The 24,619-nt window shown below is 39.9% G+C and overlaps 1 protein-coding gene and 2 long non-coding RNA genes across 5 annotated transcripts in view; 2 read left to right on the top strand and 1 right to left on the bottom strand.

Moving 5' to 3' along the window:
• The window catches only part of LOC144301769 (uncharacterized), a 116,059-nt gene that overhangs the window by 42,348 nt on the left and 49,092 nt on the right, over positions 1 to 24,619 (bottom strand). The gene's annotated exons all lie outside the window — the stretch shown is intronic.
• Positions 8,541 to 18,082, top strand: LOC144301779 (uncharacterized). Its single transcript, XR_013368637.1, has 4 exons — positions 8,541 to 8,704; positions 13,538 to 13,617; positions 15,061 to 15,191; positions 17,957 to 18,082. It is a non-coding gene; the product is annotated as an uncharacterized LOC144301779 (long non-coding RNA).
• Positions 18,109 to 24,619, top strand: part of NSUN7 (NOP2/Sun RNA methyltransferase family member 7) — a 55,408-nt gene continuing 48,897 nt past the window's right edge. For both annotated transcript variants that reach the window (XR_013368464.1, XM_077878758.1), the window contains exons 1-2: positions 18,109 to 18,617; positions 18,987 to 19,372. Coding sequence is in view for 1 of the 2 variants with exons in the window: in XM_077878758.1 (XP_077734884.1) it covers positions 18,406 to 18,617; positions 18,987 to 19,372 (598 nt within the window). In the remaining variant the exon portion in view is untranslated. The remainder of the gene's footprint in view (positions 18,618 to 18,986; positions 19,373 to 24,619) is intronic.

Below are 24,619 nucleotides of genomic sequence, written 5' to 3'. Positions count from 1 at the left end.
CTTTCCCAGGACCTCATCTCCTCCCATGGCTTCAACTACCATCTCTAGGTTGATGATGACTTACTGGTCCATGGCTCCAGGCTAGTCCTTCTCCTGAGCTTTAGATTTGTACTACCCACTAGGCATATTCATTTGCATCTTCAGAGGCACCTCAAACTTAACATTTATAAAATTGAAATCTCCCCAAATCTCCTCCGCTTCTGTGCTCTCGGCTCAGTGAATGAGTCCAAGTTGCCCACACCAGAAAGCTTGGAATAATCCTTGAATCCCCCTAATATCTCATTCCCATTAATCACTAAGTCCTGCTAATTGAACTTCCAAAACCTCTTCCATCTTTCTACCTCTTATCATCCACAGGGTTACCAGCCTGGTTCAGTCACATCTCTCTACCAAGATTATTTCTCCCAACTAGTCTCCCTGTCTTCAGGCTTGCCTCATACTAATCTTTCCCCATTCTGAAGTGATCTATCAAAAACAAATCAGATCATGTCACTTGCCTCCTTAAAAACTTTTGATGGTTTTCCATTGTTTCTGGGACAGAGGCCAAACTTGAATATGATCTATGAGTGCCTGTGTGGTCTGACCTCCATTTCTGAGCCTCTCCTTTCTTCCTACCTTGTTCCCATTGATCTAAATTTTTTTCAGGTCCTAAATATGCCATGTGCTATTTCATCTCTTTGAATACACTGTCTACTTTGTCAGGAATGCCATAATTTACTTCCTGCTGCTTCCCATCCCTTCTTCCTCTGACTCTTACTCATTCTTACAAGTCACTTCCTGCATAAGTGCCACTGACCCAGTTCCCTTTACTTCTGCAACTGTTGCATTTAATCATTGCATATTTTTAAAAAGATTTTTTTGTTAATTCATGAGAGAGACAGAGAGAGACAGAGACATAGGCAGGGGGAAAAGCAGGCTCCCTGCAAGGAGCCCGATGTGGGGCTCAATCCCAGGACCCAGGATCATGACCTGAACCAAAGGCAGACACTCAACCACTGAACCACCCAGGTATCCCTTAACCATTGCATTTAACACAATGATTGTTTTTGCTATCTTATCTCCTTCATTGATACTATAATCTCTGTGAGGACATGAGCCATATGTCTATGCTCTTCACCATCATATCCCCATTGATTTTAATCAAGCATCTCTCATTAGCATCACTCTACATCTCACCCACCCTCGGTCCCTGGCAACTGCTAATCTACTTTATTCACCTCCCTCAGCAAGTTAATGGTGAGAAATATTCAGCCTGGACCTACTATTAACTTTTAAAATAAGATATTTTAAATATTAAATATTTTAATTTAAATTTTAAATATCTGTGTCTTATTTTCCTTAACTTTGAAAAGATGCCTATTCATTGAAGAACAAAGCCCATAAGATGACCTGCAGTGTTTCATAAACTGCCTATATATCACTTGGCTTCCTATGAAATTTTATATTGCTCAGTTTCTTGTCTCTTGTTTTGGCGAATTCATAGAATCTTCTGTTACTCAAGTGTTGGTTTCTGTTGCTAGAAGCAAAGCTCCTATTATGCTTTGAAGAACCTCCCATTCTACCATGGCTGGTTCTTCAGATCCCTGCCTTCTGCTTAATGTCTTCCTTGCTCTCTAAATAGGAATTTTTTCCACTCTGAGCTCAAGGAATTTGAGTCCCTGCAAGTTCACATTTTAAAACTTGTCTTACATGCAATGTTGTATTGCTCTCATTCAAATCCTATCTTTCAAATAAGACTTTCTTAGGTGTTTAGTTTTTGTTTTCAGAAATAGGTAATGAAAAATAATAGTGAAAAAATATAGATATAAAAAATAATAATATATATTATTTTAAGGGAAAAATACATCTACCATCTCCAAGAACTCCATGCGTGCTTGTGAATTGTAACTGGAAAGGCTGATTAATCCATCTGTTCCCCAAGGATCATATTTAACATTAATTGAAGACTTATGACATACCAAGGACAATGCTAAAACCTTTATTTACATTACTTTATTTAAACTCAGGGCAACCCAACAAAGTAGGAAATATTGCTACCGCCTTTTTACAGATAAGGAAACTAAAACTGAGAGATTAAATGACTCATCCAAGGTTAGACAGCCAGTAACTGAAGACGAGGACCTTGATCGGTCTCTGACCAGAATCCATTATGTTTTTTCTGGGGGAAAAATTAATTGTAAAGTTAAAAGGTAGTTTAATCTCATGCTGTTTACCCTGAAAAATAGTGTTAAATTCTGATTGAAATGTTCACAGCAACCAATTTGAATATCTCTTTGATGATAAAAAAATATAAATACCTATGTTTAAATATATGCCCCTTGAGAAACACTTGTGCTTCCTTACCACCAATTTCATTGCTTTTCCATTCAGATTGTTCATATGACATCACAGGATAGAATTGAACTAAGGAGGTTCAATAATGAAAAAGACCAGTTATTAAGATGATTATCCCTCAGGACACCTGGGTGGCTCAGTGGTTGAGGGTCTATCTCCCACTCAGGTCTTGGTCCCAGGGTCCTGGGATCGAGTCCTGCATGAGGTTCCCTGCAGGGAGACTGCTTCTCTCTCTGCCTATGTCTCTGCCTGTCTCTTATGAATAAATAAATAAAGTCTTAAAAAAAAAAGATGATTATCCCTCTAATTTCCTTCCAATACACAATGCTAGATGCACATTGCTAAATTGTGTCTTATTTTCATTTTTTATAATAATTTCAATTACTGGGATTTAGTGCCTGGCACATAGTAGGCACTCACTAAATATCCATTGAATGAATTGATGTGTTATCTCCTTTTTGGAACTCTATGGCACTTATTTCCTAAAGTCAGGACCTGCAAAAAAAGAAGTTTAAAATAGAAGAGTACTAAGGAACATTCAGTGTTGTTATCCTAGGAGTATGTACATTCCATTTAGTCCTAAAATATATGCCACACTTGCTCCCTAACTGCTTCATTATGTTAGTTTTGTTTCCTTAAACAGATTTCAAGCAAGGGCTGTCATTCAATTCTTATATAAGCCCCATGGAGCCTAGTGTAGTGCTGGTCTTATAGTAGACAATCTATCAAAATGTGTATCACATTCTCTTATAAATGGTAAAGACTTAAAAATATTTCTTAATATGTTATAAAAATTATTTTCAAGTTGATATATTTTATCGGAACCACCAACAACCTCTTTCTTTCTAATTTTCATAAATTGTAACTTCATTTTTTTTCTCCAGGTTAACATGCATGTAATAAACAAATTATAATTTTATACTTTAAAATTTTATATATATATATGTATATATATATATATATATATATAATGTAATAGCATTATAAAGAATTATTGTGCTGAGGTGCCTGGGTGGGTCAGTCAGTTAAGCATCTGACTTGTGATTTTAGCTCAGATCATGATCTCATGGATCCTGGGGTTGAAACCTACCTTGGAATCCAGCTTTATGCTTAGTGAGGAGACTGTTTGAGATCTCCACTGCCACTCTTCCCCCCTCCCCAGCCTGTCCCTTCCCCCACTCACACATGGGCACATGCTCTCTCTCAAATAAATAAATCTTTAAAAAAAAAAAAAAAGAATTACTTTGTTGTCATCTTTATAAACCAGAACTAATTAATTGATAGCATGGTCTATATGGGTTGATCTCAGTCATATTCTACCACTTTTATCTCCGATAAGTTTTTGATTGAGATATAATTGGAATGCTTAAAATTCAACTTTTTAAAGGTATACAACTCAGTGGTTTCTAGTATATTCACAAAGCTGTCCATCCATCACCACTACATAATTCCAGAACATTATCATCACCTCAGAAAGAAATCCCACATCCCTTAGCAGACATTCCTCCTGTCACTCCCCCTTACTCTGGCAATCACTAATCTATTTTTTGTCACTATCGATCTACCTATTTGGACATTTTGTATAAGTGGAATTATACAATAGGTAGTCATTAGGTCTAATTTTTTTTCACTTGGCATGATGTTTTCAAGGTTCATTATGTTGTATTGTGTATCAATTCTTCATTCTTTTTTGTGATCAGATATGCCATTGTACAAATAAACCATATTTTACCTAATCATCAGTTGATGGACATTTGGATTCTTTCTACCTTTGGGCCATTGTGAGTAGTGCTGCTACGGACATTCATGTAAAAATTTTTGTTTGAATACCTTTTGTCAGTTCTCTTGCATAGGAAAGAAATTGCTGAGTAAAATTATAATTTTGTGTTTAAGTTTTGAGGAACTACTAATCTGTTTTCCAAAGCAACTGCACCATTTTACATTCTCACCAGCAGTGTTTAAGGGTTCTAATTTCTCTATGTCCTCACTAGCACTTATTATTATTTTGTGTTGTGTGGGGTTTTTTATTTTTTAATTCTAATCACCCTGGTAGTGTGAAGTGGTTTCTCATTATGGTTTTGATTTGCATTTCCCTAACAACCACTGATATGGAGCATCTTTTCATGTGTTCATTGGCCATTTGTATATTTTCTTTGGAGAAATGTCTTCAGATCCTTTGCCTATTTTTTAATTGGGTTATTTGTCTTTATTTTTAATAGTAAGAGTTCTTTATAACTAAATACAAGTCCCTTATTAGATATATAATTGTAAATATTTTAGCCCATTCTGCAAGTTGTCTTTTCATTTTCTTGATAGTGTCTTTTCCATCAGTAAAGTTTTTACTGTTTTTTTTTTTAAAGTTCTTACTCTGGAAGTTGAATATTTAAACTTTTGATGGAGTCCAGTTTATCTATTTTTTCTTCTACTGCTTGTGCTTTTGGTGTCATACCTAAGAAATCATTAACTAACACAAGGCCACAAATACTTACTCATGTGTTTTCTTTTAAGAGTTTCATTGTTTTAGCTCTTGCATTTGGGTTTCAATCCATTTTGAGGTTAATTTTTGCATATGGTGCATGCACTAACATTTTCCATTTTCCATGTGTAATCATATGCACTATGGAAGTTTATATTGAAGATTACAGATTTAAGTAGTGGGAAGTGACAGTTTTCAAGTAATCAAACTTATTAAATAAGAATTCACAGCAATTACATTTAATCTTAACAAAAAAATTTATCAGAAATTTTCCTGTCTTGGGCAGCCCGGGTGGCTCAGCGGTTTAGTACCGCCTTTGGCCCAGGGCCTGATCCTGGAGACCCGGGATCAAGTCCCATGTCAGGCTCCCTGAATGGTGCCTGCTTCTCCCTCTGCCTGTGCCTCTGCCTCTCTCTCTCTCTCTCTCTCTCTGTGTATCTCTCGTGAATAAATAAATAAAATCTTAAAAAAAAAATTAAAAAAAAAGAAATTTTCCTGTCTTGAAGGTAATAAGTGAAAATATAATGACAAAACTCCTTTGCATATTACATTAAATTCAGTAATTTTTTCATAGCATTTGCTTAATCTTTATCTGCAAATATTCCATTTCTAGCAGGTAAGAAAAATTTTGATAAGCTTATGCAGTATCTAATATTTTCTTTTTAAAAAATATTTTATTATTTTAATATTTTATTATTATTTTGTAATTTTTATTTATGATAGTCACACAGAGAGAGAGAGGCAGAGACACAGGCAGAGGAGAAGCAGGCTCCATGCAGGGAGCCCGACGTGGGACTCGATCCTAGGTCTCCAGGATCACGCCCTGGGCTGAAGGCGGCGCTAAACCGCTGAGCCACCCGGGCTGCCCAGTATCTAATATTTTCATAAAAATAGCTAAATTTAAGTTGTTCAATAAATAAATAAATAAGTTTAAGTTGTTCTGTTCAAATGAAATAGAAATAATGAGCAAGCTTATTATTAAAACGATTTCCTTATTCAGTCGTTGATATCGGAATGTTTATTTGAAGCAGAGTAATTTATTAGACCTCCTGAATACCTTTCCTGAACAGACATTTCACTTTGAAAGAATTTTAACAGTATAAACTGCATGCCCAGAGACATGGAACAGACAGCAGCAGGATTCAAGAGGAGAACAAAGAGACAAAGATCAAGCAGGTTTGCCAAACAGTAGGTCCCTGTGTTTGAAAAACCTTGAGGGCTTTGCAGCAATTCCATTTTAGAAGTTTTCTGTAAAACAGAGTTTGAAGTCCAAAGCACAAAACTCATTTTAGAGATGAAGTCACTGTTAAATTACTGGGGTTAAATGTATCACAGTTATGGATTCTCTATAATTAGCATTGCTTATTTTCCAAGATCATAATTTATATTCCCTATTAAATTCAAGCGTCTGAGGAAAAAAATTGACAATGATTAAAAAAAGTACATTCTCCTAAAGGAGAGGGTTTTTAAAAAAAATTTAATTAAAAACTAGAGTTGGGGAGATTTTGCATAGAGATTGAAATATGTTATTTTTAGTTTTTAATAAAATTTGGAAGATTGGCTGTGGGGCACTGGTGGCTCCTAAAATATAATTTATTTCATGTTAAATGCCCTTTCAGTAACTGTATCTTTCACGCTCAAAAGAAAATCTCTTTCAGCAACTACAGGTGAGAACATTTTGATGTGGCACATATACAAAATCACATGTGGTGTTGAGATTGTCCTTTGGGGACAGCGGTGCCCTATCTTTTCTCACTCTCGTTCTGGTTGAAATTTTAAATGTTTTGTTATCAGAAGGTTTTTCCACTTAAGATTCAGAGCAAGTTGACAGCCTAGGGAATGATCACTCTGTTATCTTGCATCATGAAAATTGGTGGGTGTGTCTTGTCTTGGATTCTCTGAAATGCTTTTTGGTGACAATCATTTGTTTTTGACCTGAAAACACCATGGTTTTACTTTTCAAATTAGGGTACCAACGTAAGCTTTGTGATGGCAGAGATTATCTTGTTACTGCTAAAGCCCCAGTGTCTAGAATACTGTCTGGTATGGTATTATAAATAATTATAAATGAGAAGGAGGAGGCAGAGAAAGAGAAGGGGGGACAAAGAAGAAGGGAAGGAAGAGGCAGAAAAAGAGTAAGGGAGAAGGTTAAAGAGGAAGGAAAAAAAGAAGCAGAAGAACTAGTAGGGGAAAGGGAATGAATGATACTACATCATAAGGAATATATATACATGGTGGAGAGATGCAAAGCTAAAGGACAAACATAGGGATATTTGGGGAGGATCAATTTTACCCAAAGAAATGAGATGGGGAGGAGAATATTATATTAAAATAAATATAGAGGGCGCCTGGGTGGCTCAGCTGGTTAAGTGGCTGCCTTCGGCTCAGGTCATGAACCTGGGGTCCTAGGATGTACCCTTACATCAGGCTCCCTGCTCAATGGGGTGCCTGCTTCTCCCTAAGAAGAGGGAAAACACCTTTCCTCCCTCCCTCCGCTCTTGTGTGCTTGGTCTCTTCTCACACACAGAATAAATTTAAAAAGTTAAAAAAAATGAATATAGATATGTGATGGAAGAAGATGCAAAATTTGCATTAGGCAATAAATTTATTCTCTGCTTTCACAGACTCCTAGAAACTTGAGCTGGGAAGAGATCAAAGAAGTCATTTTGCCACATCAGCCATATATGATGCTGTAATCTAGGGTTGGCAAATTTTTTCAGGAGAGGACAAGAAATTTTATTTTATTTATTTTTTATTTTATTTTATTTTATTTTATTTTATTTTATTTTATTTTATTTTGAGGATAAGAAATTTTAGGCTTTGAAGGGCATAGTTTCTATCAAAAGTGCTCCATTATGCCATTTTATTATTATTTTTAAGATTTTGTTTATTTATTCATGAGAGACACAGAAAGAGATGCAGAGACACAGGCAGAGGGAGGAGAAGAAGACTTCACACAAGGAACCCGATGCAGGACTTGATCCCAGGAATCTGGGATCAGGCTCTGAGCTGAAGGCAGATGCTCAACTGCTGAGCCAACCAGGTGTCCCCCATTATGCCATTTTAGCATGACAGAACCTTACGTATACACAATATGTTTTTTTTTTTTTAAAGTGCATGTCTGTGTGCCAATAAAATTTTATTAAAAAAGAAAACAGGTGGTGGGACAGATTTGGCCTGTAGGCTATAGTTTGTTGAGCATAACTGAATATCTTCTACAATATTCAGACAATGCTTATAACCTCTGTCTATATCTGCATGACAGGGAACACACTTCTTTCCAAGGGAAAACTATTCTATTTTTATATAAGTGGGGTTATAGAAAGGCATTCTTTATATTGAGTAAAAAAACTGCTTTCAGTGTTATTATGAACTGAATGTTTGTTTCTCCCCAAAATTTGCATGTTGAAATTTAATCCCCAATGTGATGATATTTGGAGGAGAGACCTATGGGAGATAACTAGATCATGGATGGAGCACTCAGGAATGGAATTAGTGCCTGTGTAAGAAGAGGACAGAGAGCTAGTTTACTGCATCTGCAAACCAGATGAGGGCTTTTACCAGAACTTGACCATGCTGGCACCCTAGCCTCCAGATTGTGAGAAAGAAATTTCTAAGCCACCCGGTCTATGGTACTTTGTTACAGCAGCCTGAATCAAGACAAGTAAGACAAGTACCATCAAGTTTGTTTATAACTTGATTTAGTACATGATGCTTTTCTTTTTTTTTTAAGACATCTTCTGTGTCTAGTCAGCATGGAATAACAAGGATCTGATTTACTCTCCCACCTGAAACAACTAAAAAACTGAGCAAAATGTAGGAGACCAGAGCATTCAAGATACTGACACTAGGCCACCAAGGACAGTGATCTCTGAGAGATGGGAAACAAATGAGGTAAGACTCCAGTTGCCTCCACCTTACTGCCTAGAGCCAATTTCTAGGACTCTGAACTGGGAGCCCAAGTGGAGCCCAAGTAGAGCCCAAGTGGAGCCCAAGTGGAGCCCAGTCATCTCTCTGAGTCGAGGAGATGGATTTGCAAGTCCAAGGGAGCCAAGGACGACAGCATGCACAGAGTGAAGCAGAGGATCAGAGAGACAAATCTGGAGATGTGCAGAGGGGCCCTTTTGATATTCAGCTGAGTGCTGCTCAGTGAATGTGTGTGAAGAAGTTAGGCAAGGTCAGGGAAAGAAACACCTGAGAAGATTATAGAAAAGAGGAAAAAGTTCTTGGAGCTCACCAGAGGCCAGAGATAGTCCTTGCTCCTAACAGCTCCTAACAGCTCCTAACAGTTTTTCAACAGAGTGGAAAACTTCAGAATTCATAGGTACTCTTTAGAATATTAAGGCTCACTTGCCACAGTAATGAGGGCAAACTATTCCTAGGCCAAATGCTGCTTCGGCCCTGGATAAATGAACTTAAAAGTTAGATCTGAGGGGCACCTGGGTAGCTCAGTCAGTTAAGCATCTGCCTTCAGCTCAGGTCATGATCTCAGGGTCCTGGGATGGAGCCCTGAATTGGGCTCCTTGCTCAGCAGGTGTCTGCTTCTCCCTCTCCCTCTGCTGCTCTCCCTGCTTATGCTCTCTCTCAAATGGATAAATAATATTCTTTAAAAAATAGTTAGATCTGAAGGGATCTGTTTTCAATATGTTTTCCCCTAAACGTACATTAGATAAAGTTTAATTTATAAATTAGGCACAGTAAGAGATTAACAACATAATAGAATAATTATGAAAATGTACTGTAATAACAGTTATTTGAATGTGGTCTCTCTCTTTCAAAATATCTTCTTGAACTGTACTCCCCTTTGTGATGATGTGAGATGATAAAATGCCTACATGATGAAATGAAGAAAGGTGAATGATGTAGGTACTATGACATAGTAATAGGCTACTATTGGCCTTCTGACAATACATCAAGAGTGTCATCTGTTTCTGGACTTTAGATGACCAAACTGCAGAAAGAGAAAAAATGGAAAAGGGGATACTGTAAATAGAGGGTGAAATACCCAGCCATAGATTGTCCTTGCATTCTGACAGCACTCAGTCCAAAGTGAACCTTGCTTCCTTGGGCCCCTACTACAAATCACCCAACCACAGCTCCAGTCCTATAATGGGTCCTTTCTAATACTCTCTTATTGAGAAGCCCTTTTCCTAAGGGTGTGCATTCTCCCTCACTGCAATGAGTGATAAACACAACTTGTATGTGTCCTTGGCTTTTGCTGGAGGGCTTTGCCATTTTGATATATTATTTAATATAATCTTCATAATAAGAGCATAAGCCTGAATTTATAGACAATCTTAAGGCTCCTAAAGGTTTATTTAATTTAGAGTTACAGGCAGAAAGAGACAAATCAGGGATTTGAACACAGGCTCTTTGAATATTCCTCACTACCTTGGATGACAGGAAGACAGGGAGCAAGATAAAGAAGAAAATAAAGATGTTCAAAAAGAAACAAAAGATTTTTTTTCTCATGCTCTTTAACTGTCACTTTCATGGAACAACATCTCCATCTTGTGATATTTTATAATGCAAGTTTTTAATTAACTGGATTTTACAACTACAGTCAATCATTCAGAGGCAACCAAGATTTAAGAGAATACATTTTGCTATTATTTGCTTCATAGGCAAAATAAAATTAAGCTGTTCAATTGAAAACCATAACTAATAAGGAAAGAAATGTTTTTCATTGTCATCGGTGGCACTTTTTTTTTTCGTGAAAGATGACCCTGTTGTATGTTTTCACTTCAAAATAATGTCCTTAAGATAGCTGAAGATCACATACAGTAGATTGGTTGCCTATACATGAAGAAACTTTTGGATGCCTGATGGTTAAGGGTGGGAGAATTTTCAATGAATATTCTTTATTTTGTATTAAACTAAAATCACGTGAATATATTACCAGTTCAAAACATAAGTTAAAAAATTTAAAGGTCAAAAATAAAACATACAGATATGCACCTTTACTTTTTAAAAGATAAATAGTATCTGCAACTAAGGTACTACAGAAAATAAAATGAATTATCTGATTTTTCATTCATTAGTTGTAACTGACTCAGATTCCTTAAATATGAGGCTGTAGCAGTAGGAAAGAAGTAAACTAGGAAGAAGGGCTCAATTAAAAAATGATAAGGAGAGGCACCTGGATGGCTCAGTCAGTTAAGCATCTGCCTCTTGGTCTCAGCTCAGGTCTTGATCTCAAGGTTGTGAGTTCAAGCCTGTGTTGGGTTCCACCTTAGAAAAAATGATAAGGAGCCAGATAAAAGAGGGGAAGACAAAGAGTTCATGCACATAGAATATAGCAATAAGTATATTCCTAAATAATTATACAATCTGAATTTTAAGAAAACCTTTTCTAAATCATTTGAAATAATATAATTGAAAATTTAAGACAAAATAGCATTGGCATATGGAGCAAGTATTGTACTGACATACTTATGCTAAAAAGCTATTTGTCAGGGGGCACATGGGTGGCTCAATTGTTTAAACATCTGACTCTTAATTTCAGCTCAGACCATAATCTCAGGGTGTAAGGGTCAGGCTCTGTGCTTAGTGGGGAGTCTGCTGGAGGTTCTCTCTCTCTCTCTCTCTTTCTCTCTCTCTCTTTCTCTGCTCTCCCCCCAGCTAGCCCTATCTCTCTTTCTCTTTCAAACAAATAAATAAATCTAAAAATATTATTTGTTGGTTATCTGAAATTCAAATTAACTGGATGTCTTGTATATTATCTGGCAACCCTAACTGCACATCCATTAAAAAAAAAAATAAAAAATAACTCATCAATTTACCAGCAGATGGCTCCCTGAATCTAGTTTAGAATAAGATAGTATACTCAAACCTAGTGTGGAGTCCTTATTGTCTCAGAGCTTTTATTGTTCGGTCTGGTGTGATTGGCTTAGTTTTGTGGGGGAATGGGAAGTTTTTATTTAGTTATATAAAAGCATAAAATATCCTTTCTCGCCATTTCATATAACTCTTCATGATTCTTAACTTCCGAATATGAAAAAGAAAATTTAATTTTTAATATTTGTTTCTTTTATATTTGCTCAAGCATTTAAATGCTAAGGCAATACATATAATCTCAGTGTAAAGTGACTCTGACATTTCTATTAGATTATGCATTCTGAGCATTAGGTCAGGGATCGCCATAAAAACCATACCTTTACCTCTTCCATGCAGTCTGGTTTGCTATGATATTGTAACATTGAGGCATGTGTTTTGTTTTGATCCAAAACACACATCCAGAGCTCCCAATGAAATCATTGATTCAAAAGAACTTTTAGACCTACCACAATTTTACTAACCCTTTGCCAATGCCAAAATAATTTGATGTATTCAAGTCTAAGATTTATTTTCTAGGAAAAAGTATTCTAGAACAATTGTCTTATTTTTTTTTTTAATTTTTTTTTTTTAATTTATTTATGATAGTCACAGAGAGAGAGAGAGAGAGAGAGAGAGAGGCAGAGACACAGGCAGAGGGAGAAGCAGGCTCCATGCACCGGGAGCCTGATGTGGGACTCGATCCCAGGTCTCCAGGATCGCGCCCTGGGCCAAAGGCAGGCGCTAAACCGCTGCGCCACCCAGGGATCCCTAGAACAATTGTCTTAGAGTCTATTTTGTCTGACAAGAGTATAGCCACTCAATCTGTCTTTTGGTTCTAGTTTGGATGGCTATAGTTTTTCATCCTCTCACTCTCAACCTATTTGTGTGTTTGAAACTAAAATATGCCTATTGCAGTCAGCATGTAGCTGGATTTTTTAAAAGATTTTATTTATTTATTTATTTATTCATGAAAGACAAAGAGAGAGAGCGAGGCAGAGACACAGGCAGAGGGAGAAGCAGGCTCCATGCAGGGACCCTGATGTGGGACTCGATCCTGGGTCTCCAGGATCACACCCTGGGCTGAGGGTGGTGCTAAATGGCTGAGCCATTGGGGCTGTCCTATAGTTGGATTTTTAAATCCATTCTATTACCTCTGCTTTTTAGTTAAGTATTTAATCCATTTACATTTAATGCAATTGCAGATCAGATAGGATTTATATTTACCATTTTTCTTTTTTTTTTTTCTGTATATCTTATGTCTTGGTCCTTTTATTCCTCCATTCTGCCTACCTTTGCTTAAAAAAAACCTTTTGAATAGATATTTTAAATAAATACTGATAAATAAATATTATTTTAAAAAGATACTTAAATATCTTTCCCCTATTGACTGCCAATCTTTCTCAGTCTCTTCTTCACTCATTTTTTTCTTAGTAAATAAATCTTGGACTTCAACATATCAAGAAACAAATATAAAAAAACAGAGACTTGCCTGGGGTTATGTAACTAATTCATGACAACATTAGGACTAAAAAAATGGTCTTCTAATTCTACCTAGTTTTTTTTTCTTTTTTAATTCTATCTAGTTTTAAAGTTCCCACTACCACTGTGCCATGTAAGCAGACTGAGTTCATTTGTGACACAAGATCCTTCTAATGTCTTTCCTTTTCTTTTTTTTTTCTTTTTTTAAGATTTTATTTATTTATTCCTGAGAGACACAGAGAGAGAGAGAGAGGCAGAGACATAGGCAGAAGCAGAAGCAGGCTCCTTGCTGGGAGCTTGATGCAAGACTCAATCCCAGGACCCGGGATCACACCCTGAACCAAAGGCTTTACCACTGAGCCACCCAGGTGCCCCTTCCAATGTCTTTCTTGCCAGTTATGAATTTCTTGTATTTTCTACCTCTTGTTTCAGAAGAAGCATTTTTCCTCTAATGCTTGAATTCAAATTTCTTGACACGGAGTTTCTTCAGTGCAGAGCCAGCACCATCAAAGGTATGGGAGATGATTTAAAGTGATATGCTGAATTAATATTGAATAACAAATACATAACAGAAAGCTGCTTTATCCAAGGCTCTTTTGAGCCTTCTGACAAGGAGAAAATCTCATTTTGGGGCTGGTGTTTAACACCTCTCTAACATTGCCCATCTTCCTTTTTATTTTTTATTTTTATTTTTAAAAAAAAAATTATTAAAAAAAATTATTTAGGGATCCCTGGGTGGCGCAGCAGTGTGGCGCCTGCCTTTGGCCCAGGGCACGATCCTGGAGACCCAGGATCGAATCCCACGTCGGGCTCCCAGTGCATGGAGCCTGCTTCTCCCTCTGCCTATGTCTCTGCCCTCTCTCTCTCTCTCTCTCTGACTGTCATAAATAAATAAAAGATTTAAAAAATCTATTTATTTATTAGAAAGAGAGAGAGAGAGAGGCAGAGACACAGGCAGAGGGAGAAGCCGACTCCATGTGGGGAACCTGACGTAGGACTTGATCCCGGGCCTCCAGGATCACACCCTAGGCTGAAGGCGGCGCTAAACCACTGAGCCATCTGGGCCGCCCCTCATCTTCCTTTTTAGCTGAGAGCAGTCAACATTAGGCCTGGAGTGCTGGTACACTGTTTCTAGCTAGAATCTAATAGTATTATTTTGCTTTCATTGTGATTATTTTCATTTATGTCAAATGATGCTGATTTTCCATTCACAGTTTTCTATTAAAGCTGTGATCTTGATTTTTTTTAAAAAATTGAGAAAATAGTATAGATAGTAGTATATGGATGTGGAAAAATCACCCACGAAAGTGGTACTTGAATGACCACATCTGGAAAACTACTGTGTTGGTGCAATCTATTATGATGATTGTCTATTGTAACCTCTTGTCTCCGGGGCCACCAAAGGCAATCAAGCCTGGGAAAATGAACCTCTTTTCTTTAAGGTTTTATTTATTTGACAAAGAGAGCATGAGCAGTGGGGAGAGACAGAGCAGAGGGAAAAGCAGACTGTCCACTGAGCAGGGAGCCTAATGTGGGGCTGGATCTTAGGACCCTGAGATCATGACCCAAGCTGAAGGAAGAAGCTCAACGGACTGAGCCACCCAGGTGCCCCACTAGTAGACCTCCTGAACCTCTTTCCCTGTTGCACCCCAGGTAACTCCAACTCTTCCTTAGTTGTTGGCATATTTGGCTTTTAAATTTCAGAATATTGCTTCTAAGGATGCCGTTTATGAACTGCTATGGTTTGGACTTTTGTTCCTCTCCACTTGCCTCATCATTCAGGACTCCGCTCCATCCCAGTTGTCTGCTGCTTCTTAATTAAGAAAGATTTTCCCCCTCCTTTTCAAATGATTATAGCTCTTTTGGTTAATCTTTGATGGGCTTGTGTTAAAGAACCACAATCATATTTTGATTTTCCCAAAGTGATCTTTGCATTATCATCTTACCATTTCAAGTCATTTGCGACAAGTTTCCACAGGGATTGGGCAAGAGGACACTTGAGTAATGCTACCCTCTAAGATATGTGAAGTATTCCTTCATACCAACTCTCACCCAGCATCAAAGGATGCTATTCATCCACCTCAAAGTGAGTAGTTTCCTGTCTTTTGGGGCATTCATCGCCCTTTTCTCCTCTGGGATAGAATATTTCAGTACCTGACCATCAGTAACCAGATGCAGTTTACCCATGAGGTTCTGAGGATCCTCAGACAAATAGGGCTCCTAATACTGCCCTTGTACCCCAAAGTTCCTAGTTAGATATAGCTTAGGTCCACAATGGAACACTAGGTATCTATAAAATACAAAAGAATAAGGAAAAAAATATTGCAGAGAAAATAGACTTATATTTTTAAATGACAATAATTATAAATTGAGTTTTGTGTTTAAAAACACAAGTTAAAATTCTTTATGTTTAAAAAAATAATTCTTTATGTTTTGGGGCAACTGGGTGGCTCAGTCCATTAAGGGTATGCCTTCAGCTCAAGTCATGATCCCAGTCTTGGGATGGAGCCTGCATTGGGCTCCCTGCTCAGTGGGAAGTTGGCTTCTCCCTCTTCCTCTGCCTGGAGCTCCCCCTGCTTGTGCTCACTCTGTGTCAAATAAGTAAATAAAAAAAAAAATCTTTAAAAAAATAAAATAAAATTCTTTATGTTTCATACACTTTTTTATACTTCTATAACAAGCTTCAGTGAAGCTGAGCACAGTTTATAGGCCTGGATTAACTTGAAGCAAGTGAGATAATGTATTTTAAATACCTATTTTACACTAGTTACTCTGAGTCAAATGCAAGGAATGTTAATTTACAAATATTTCAAATACTCTACCCCCTGGGGAAAGAAAATCACTCCTCTAAGTTCTTTTGGTAGAAAGCTCCAGGTAACTAGCTTTTAATTTTCTACACTATCTCTGATTTAATGTTCTGGTCATATTACAAAGAGTGACTTAAACAAAGACCACATTTTTTACTGCTCTGCTTTCACAACAGTTGAATCCACACACCTATCTCTACGGCGACTTTTGTACCGTCCTCCCCGAGATTTAAGTCCACAATGAGACCATTAACCAGAAGTGAGAGGTAAAGAGGATTATACACACAATTAGAACAAACAGTTAACTATGAACTCACTCCCCCACAACTCTTTGCTTTACTTTGGGGATAGAGAATCTCGTTAAGTTTCATTTTCAATATCGTGAGTTGTCTCTTACATTGACCTATCGTGGAAAAATAAGAGGCTCCTCAGTTACATTTTGAAAGACTAATAGTACTTTAAAGTTGATAGCTAGCTTTGCCTCACATTTTCAGCAGATTGTACTGTGTACCGTGTGATGCATAATGAAATGTATCATGACCCGACCCCTAAGGCATCTTCATTTTTGTAATCTTCTGTGCATGTGTGTGTGTGTGACAATGATATTTTACTAATATCTGGGAATAAAATAATATTACATATAGTAAAAATAAAACGAGTTAATAAAAGTATTTGAGTGTTTTTTTAAATTTTTTTTAAGATTTTATTTATTTATTCATGAGAGACACAGAGAGAGAGAGAAAGGCAGAGAGAGAGAGAGAGAGAGGCAGAGACACAGGCAGAGGGAGAAGCAGTCTCCATGCTGGGAGCCTGACTTGGGACTTGATCCAGGCTCTCCAGGATCAGACCCTGGGCTGAAGGTGGCGCTAAATCACTGAGCCACCTGGACTGCCCAAGACTGTGTGTTTTATGGGCTACATGGTAGCAAGGTGGGAGAAGGAGGAGGAATACAGTATGCTCACAAATATTTATAATACAAATTGAAGGGTGCTAACGTACATCTATTCATTAATTTCTTGAGGGTAAGGTGCCTGATCATTTCCATACATTCATTATTACTTCCAGGGCTTAGCATAGTGTCAGATACATGGTAAGAATTTAATGTTTATTTGTTAACTTTATGGACGGAATGCATGCATGCATGTAGAAAGTGTTATGGGGACATAGAAGAGGCAACACTTGACATTATGGGAATAATGGAAGTTGAGTACACTAGTGGATGAAGGGGTGGGAGACAGAGGTTTGTAGCAGAGACTGCTAATCATTTCCCCATACCGATCCTCCCCTTCTTCCATAGCGACAGTTCCCTTGATTTCTAGATGGACACATAGGCCAACCCTTTCTGCTGTTAGGTATGCCATGTGACTGAGTTCTGGCCAAGAGATGTGTGCACCTTTCAGGTTATGTCCTTGAAAAAGGAATGAGCATGCCCTCCCTTTCCTCTAGTTCCTCAACCCCTGGCTGGCAATGGACCTGGTGGTAAGCCACCCTAGACTAAACTGACAAAGGCAAAGCCCTCACATGCCCCGTAAAATAGGAGTGGGGTCCCTGACAACTTTGTGGAGGAGAGCCCCTGTGCCAACAGGACTTTAGGTGAGAAATAAACTTGCTCTGTTGAAGCCAATGGGTTCTTCTGGGTCTCTGTCCCAGTGGCTAAATTTATATTCTGATACAAGCATCAGGAAGGATTTATAGAGGCAATGTTTGCACTGAGTTTTCAAAGACTGAGAAGGAAGGAGCTCCCTAGGTGGACTCAAAAATTAAAGAAGCCGGAGGGAGGAGGGCGGGGGGTGGGGGTGACTGGGTGACGGGCACTGAGGGGGCACTCGACGGGATGAGCACTGGGTGTTATTCTGTATGTTGGCAAATTGAACACCAATAAAAAATAAATTTATTATTAAAAAAATTAAAGAAGCCGTATTAAAACCCTTTTTTTGGGGGCGGGGGGTCTGTATTTGCTCCCACTTGCATGCTATCATTGGGGGATGCAGCGAGGTTAATCTGATAGTCTGTTGGTCCAGTTCAGCCAAGTCTTTCTTTGCAGGCAATTCCTGGAAAGGAGGGACTTGGCCTTAAGTTGGCAAAGACGTTTACCCAGGTCGCCCTGGAAGAGTGCATGATATTCGTCGTCCTAAAAAGTACGGAAATAAAGCAGGCTTGTCTTTTCCCCCACCCCGCCTTTGCTTGTTTGTTCTGTTTCGGGAGCTCTCTACTCTTCCTGTTGGAGCGTTTGCGGCGCCCCAGGCGCCAAGGCGGGTGCCGTCACCGACACAGAATTCTTGCTTTCGAGGAGGGCGCCCCGGACCGTCCGGGAGGAGGGGAAGCCCGTGCTCCTGGGAGAGTCGGGGACCCGGGCCCGGGCGGGCCAAGCGCGCAAAGGGTCTCGCTCGGCCCCCAGCGGGGCGGGAACAGGTGTCTCCGAACTCCCACCGAGGCGGAGCCGCTCGCCCGCCAAATCCCGCGGGAACTGCCCCCGAGCGGCGTCCGGTTGCCATGGAGACGCGGGTCCCGCGGGCCGGGCCGGCCCACCCGCCCTCCGCGGGGCCTGAGCCGCGGTCCCCCCGCGCCGCGCTCCACCGCGCTCCGCCGCCGCGTCCGCCCGGGGACCGCGCAGGACACACCGAGAGGCCCGACGGCGCGCCCCGCCTTCGGGAACCCGAGCGAAGCGAGCGCCGGAGGCCGCCACCGCCCGTGCCCCGAACCAGGCGAGGCCGCCTCGGAACCCAACTGCCTTCGCGCGGCCCCGAGGGCGCCGTTCCGACCGCAGCCCCGGAGCCCCGAGCGCGGCCGCCGCGTCCCCGTCCCCCGAAGCCCCGGCAGACCGCCGCCGCCTGGGGTCAGGGGGTCGTGGGGCGGGCGGGGGGAGCGCCCCCCCGACGGGCCCGGGAAGGGCGGCTCGGGAGGCGACTCCCCAACCGCCTGCGCGCCCCCGCCCCTCCGCGACGCTTGGGTCCGCCCGCAGGGGCCACCAGGTGCCACCTGTCCCGCCTCCGCCTTGCGCGCGCGACGGAGACGGGCGGCCGGTGGGTCCCGCCTCCGCGGGGACTTACCGAGATCACCGCTTGTTTTCACAGACGCGATGCTCGAGGCGCAAGGAAGACGGTTCCGTGCAGCGTCGGCGTGGTAGCTGAGCTGGCGTCGCCGCCGGCGGGCGCGGGGGCGGCCGTGCCCCGCGGCACCGGCGAGCCGGGCTCGGCCCGCGAGCCCCGCGCGGAGGACCCGGCGCTGTCGGCCCGCGCCCCGCGCAGCGACACAGGCCCCGCCGGGGCGCCCGAGAGCACGGGCTTCCCGGACGCCGTCTACGTTACGGCAGCAAACATTTTTCAGGGTATTCGGTTGGAAAAGTCACCGGAGCACGTCTTAATCAAGTACGGGGATGAACCCTTGCGGTCCTTGCCCGAGTCGGAGGATGAATCCGTGCAGCGTTCGTCCTACGAGCTGGCTTTCAGCGCCCTGAAGTGTGAGTAGCGCCAGTCCGAAGGCTCGGCGCCCCGCTTAGCGCCGCCTTCGGCCCAGGGCGCGACCCCGGAGACCCGGGATCCGGTCCCGCATCGGGCTCCCTGCGTGGGGCCTGCTGCCCCCTCTGCCTGTGTCTCTGCCTCTCTCTAATAAATAAATAAAAGTCTAAAAAAAAAAAAAAAAAAAGATCAGCGCTTACAGGAAGCTAATGAGAGAATCCGTGGCGTGCAGCCCCCCTCCTGCACGCCAGGTTTTGTTTTTACGCACATCTGGTCAGTTGCAAATGTCAAGGAATTCGGAGAATTCTTTCCAGGACAGTAATAAGCTCTTTCAGGGCCAGAACTGTGTTTTTTATTGTTGTTGTTTTTTGTCCCTGCCCCCCCCCCCCCCAACTGCAGATTTGCACGGGCCTAGCACGGTGCCCGTCCTTAGATAGATGTAATGCACAGTCATTAAATGAAACAAGGAAACCATTTCATTAACAGGAAGCATTAGGAATCCACTGAAGTAGCCAAGTACGCATTCCTTCTCCAGGGGTTATTTCTTTGCATTTTCTGTGTTCTGTGTTTACACCTCGTATATTGGTGTATAAACTTTCACAAACGTAAAAACCAGTAAGAGGGTGAGGGAGAGGAACAGAGATGGGATAAGAAGAAAAGGTACAAGATACTAAAAATGAATGTAAAAATTAAATCAAACACCCCCCACCCCCCCAAAATGATCCCATTCAAAGCCAGTAGCCTGAAGTTTGGGAGCTGGTAAGAGCAACAGTCAAAAGGGTCTGGAGGTGTTGTTTTGTTTCTTAAAGATTTTTATTTATTCTTGAGAGACAGAGAGGCGGAGACGTAGAGGGAGAAGCGTAGAGGGAGAAGCGGAGGAGACATAGAGGGAGAAGCAAGCTCCCTCGGAGGAGCCCCATGCGGGACTCATCCCAGGACCCCAGGGTCACGACCTGAGCCGAAGCCACGGAGCCACCCAGGTGTCCCTGGAGATGTTTGTTTTTGTACTGGTGATAAACTTTATAATTTATAATATATTGTACTATATTATATTAATGTTTACATTGATTTGTAAACTGACTGAATATAGTTCCAAAAAAGAAGTTCCAGAAATATTTGGAGTATTAGCAGCATGGCTGAAATGAGCCTGTGCCTTGCTAAAGAGACAGCTTGAAAGGGCAACACTAATTTTCATGTATTTCCTTGGTATTAGTACATATTGGGCCTTCTTCATCATTGCACATACGCAGTTAACAATTGTTCAGTTGAACTAAATGTCCCATTAATTACTGAGATGTGAATATATATTTTTGGTAGTCTCCAGACATGATACAGCTCAACTCTAGGGCCAGGAGTTTATCAACAAGGAAGAAAATTTGATGTTAAGAAGCAATTTCTCTTTAGTTTTTATTTCTTTTCTCTTGTTTTTTTTTTTTTTAATGTCTTAACCATTTACCATTTTTTCTTTTCCAGTGTAATCTTTCGATTGTTTCATCCGTTCCTTCCATTTGCTTTTAAAAATGTAGTTTTCAAGACCAAGGTGTGCTTTTAAATCATGAGTCAAAAGAACATTTTTACATCTTTTTCTCTTTGCAACAGTGAAAGGCAGACTGGGCATCTATGTTAATTAGCTGGTATTTAATGTTAATGCCAAAATTCTATTATAGACCATTTGTTTTCCTAATGGAATATTGAATCCTACCTTTAAAAGTCAATATTAAAAACTTGAAATTATTGTATATAAATTTAATGCATTAACTAGATGGTTATGCTATAGTGATATATGTACTAGATTATCTTTCTCAGTCTTTATTTCTTTTTATGAAGGGCCTTGTGATTATTTGATATTTTTTAATGACCCAGAAAATCCCAGTCAGATAAAGTACTGTCATAGGCCTTTATAAACCTGCTTTTGCTTTATAAACCTGCTTTTGCTTGAAATGTTCATTTTTAAAATTTTATTTATTTATTTATTTATTTATTTATTTATTTATTTATTTATTTATGATAGTCACAGAAAGAGAGAGAGAGGCAGAGACACAGGCAGAGGGAGAAGCAGGCTCCATGCACCGGGAGCCTGATGTGGGATTCGATCCCAGGTCTCCAGGATCCCGCCCTGGGCCAAAGGCAGGCGCCAAACCGCTGCGCCACCCAGGGATCCCCCTAAAATTCTAATTCTGATATAAGGTCAAATACTAAAATAAAATGTCTTTGGTTGTTTACTTGGTACAAATATTATTTTCTTCTTATAAGGAAACTATCTTGCTTAAATTATTATCTGAATAATTTCTGAATGTTCAAATAGAATGAAAACAGAATTTCTAAATGCATTAGGTTTCCAAGATAATTAAGAGCCTGATATTTTTCTTTAAAATATGGGATGCTCTGTGCATTTCACTTTTATCTTGTGTATTATCAGTGTTCTACCAATACTTTCACATGATATTTTATAAACTCACATTTGGCTTGTACAGTATAGGTTCAGGGAATCACAGTTCAGAAAAGAAAATTCAGGATTTTTTTTCTCTATGGTTTTATAAGAGCAATAAAGCTGAAAAGGTTAATGTACAAACTAAAGAGAGCTTGGGTAATGGTCCCTTTTATTGGTGAATTTGTGAATAGATGATTTAGATCATATTACTTTTTCCTGTGGAAGTACAAGGAGAAGGAAAAAATGACAGAGGAAGTTCCTTTAATTATATAAATGTTAAGTATATTCCTTTGGTTGTATTAAGTTTTTCAGGTTTATTGTTTGCTCTTTTGTTGATGTCCTTTGTGTATAAGCTCTTTCAAAAGCAGAATGTGTATTTATCTGATTAACCTTTTAAAGGTGTAAAGGGCTCAGTCTGTTGTTTTTTTTTTTTTTTAAAGATTTTACTTATTTTTTCATGAGAGACACAAAGAGAGACAGAGAGGCAGAGAGACACAGGCAGAGGGAGATGCAGGCTCCATGCAGGGAGCCCGATGTGGGACTCATCGCAGGTCTCCAGGATCAGGCCCTGAGCTGAAGGCGGAGCCAAACTGATGAGCCAACCAGGCTGCCCATCAGTCTGTTTTTTTTAAGATGAAGACAACCACTACTCCTGCTTTTCTAAATAGCCCCAAAGTCAATTTTCTGTTAAAGAAGGTAATGAAGAGTAGCCTATTCCTTTTAAGTTTTACTTTTGTCAAAGAAGTAGAGTACTAGCAGCTAATTTGTTTTTTCAAAGAATCTCTGGATGTTTCAAGGAATTCTAAATATTAAAGAAGAAAATCTGGAAAACAATTTCTTAAGAAATACACTGATGGGGACTCCTGGATGGCTCAGCGGTTGAGCGTCTGCCTTGGGCTCAGGTCGTGGTCCCGGGGTCCTGGGATCAAGTCCCACATCAGGCTCCCCATGAGGAGCCTGCTTCTCCCTCTGCCTATGTCTTTGCCTCTTTCTATTTGTCTTTCATGAATAAATAAATAAAATCTTAAAAAAAAAAAAAAGAAATAGACTGATGAACCATAAAGAAAAAAGAACACTTGAAGATTTCCCTGAAATTATTGATCTTATTCCTGACTTCATTCTTTCTCCAGCCTTTCTAGGTATATATAATAGTTGGTGAACTTTCAGTCCCAGGAACTGTCTGTGGCATTAATCTGCTCGTTTCAGAATCTTCTAACTCTGTCTGAAAAACCTAGTAAATGCTTAATGTATATTTTGGTTATGGCTTTGGGAATTAGTAATTTTAGATGGGGTGCCCAGGAACACCCTCAGGGTCAATGATTCACTGGAAGGACTCACAGAACTTAGCAAAGCTATTATACTCATGGGTATAGTGTATTACAGTGGAGGTTATTTAAAATCAACACTAGAAAAAAGTACATAACCTTTTTATATTTATAAATATATAAATTTATATATATGTATGTATATAAACATACTAGAGGAGACCTGATATAAGTTTCTTATTGTTCTTTTCCAATGGAGTCCATGGAAATATGGACTTAATTCTCTTAGCAACAATGGACGACAATGCGAATGAAGTATTGCAGTATGTAGAAGGTAGTATTGAAGTATAGGGAAGTTCATTCAAGCCTTGCTGTCCACAATGTTTATTGGGATCAGTCATGTAGATAAGGAGTGCTCTTGTGGCTGACCTTACTCAATCTCTAGCTCTTCCAGAGGCCACACTGATGCGGTTTTGCCCAACGCCCGTGTACACAAGGACACTTTCATCAGGCAAGATATTTCAAAGGCTTATAGAGGTTATTTCCCAGGAGCTTGGAGGGCCGTATCTTTCCTTGGAATGTTCAAGGTTTGGCCACTCAGGCCTGCTGAGTTAATTTTTTTTGTTTGTTTAAAGAGGACAGCCCAGGTGGCTCAGTGGTTTAGTGCTGCCTTTAGTCCAGGGCGTGATCCTGGAGACCTGGGATCAAGCCTTGCATTGGGCTCCCTGCAAGGAGCCTGCTTCTCCCTCTGCCTGTGTCTCTGCCTCTCTCTCTTTCTCTCTGTGTCTCTCATGAGTAAATAAATAATAATAATAATTTTTAAAATATATTTATTTATGTATTTATTTGAGAGAGGGAGACAGAGAGAGAGCTTGTGTGCCCACATACATGTCCAAATTGGGAGAGGGGCAGAGGGAGAGAAGCAGACTCCCCAATGAGCATGGAGCCTGATGCAGGGCTAAGGCTTGATCCCAAGAACCTGAGATGAGGATCAGAGGCGAAATCAAGAGTGGAAGGCTTAGTAGACTGAGCCACACCCCGCCTGCTGAGTTAATTCTTGATTGCATTCATTAGAAAAATGATCTAGATCAATAACCTTTTAAGCTTTGGTTTCATGGAAGAGGTTAAAGCAATTTTCTTGAATGACAATAATAATACCTTATATTTACCTAGCTCTTTGTAATTAAAAGAACACTTTGTCATTTGATATACCAGTCCTTTGAGATGTAAGATTCTGATTTTGCAGATGAAAAAATTGAGAGAAGCTCAAGAAGAGATTAAATGATGTACCTAAGGAACTAGCAGAAAGAAGGTTAAAAAGAAGAGATGTTTCATTTGGTTGGAAAGTGAAATAGCAACCCCATTCAATCCATGTTTTTTAGGGGTTTTTTTAGGGATTTTTAGGGTTCCATGGTGTGTTGTTTTAATTATATAATGATTTGTATTTGGTGATGCCAGCTTCCTTCCCCTAGTATTTATGTTTCTCAAATATTCTTTCAGAATGTTAGTGGCTATTCTTTCTAGTTTTGCCAAAAAAGCCTTAAATAGTTTTA

The sequence above is a fragment of the Canis aureus genome, chromosome 2 (genome assembly GCF_053574225.1).
Source record: "Canis aureus isolate CA01 chromosome 2, VMU_Caureus_v.1.0, whole genome shotgun sequence".
In the NCBI taxonomy this organism is placed as follows: Eukaryota; Metazoa; Chordata; class Mammalia; order Carnivora; family Canidae; genus Canis; species Canis aureus.
Note: the sequence above shows the minus strand (reverse complement) of the source record. Positions and strands in the feature narration are given on the sequence as shown.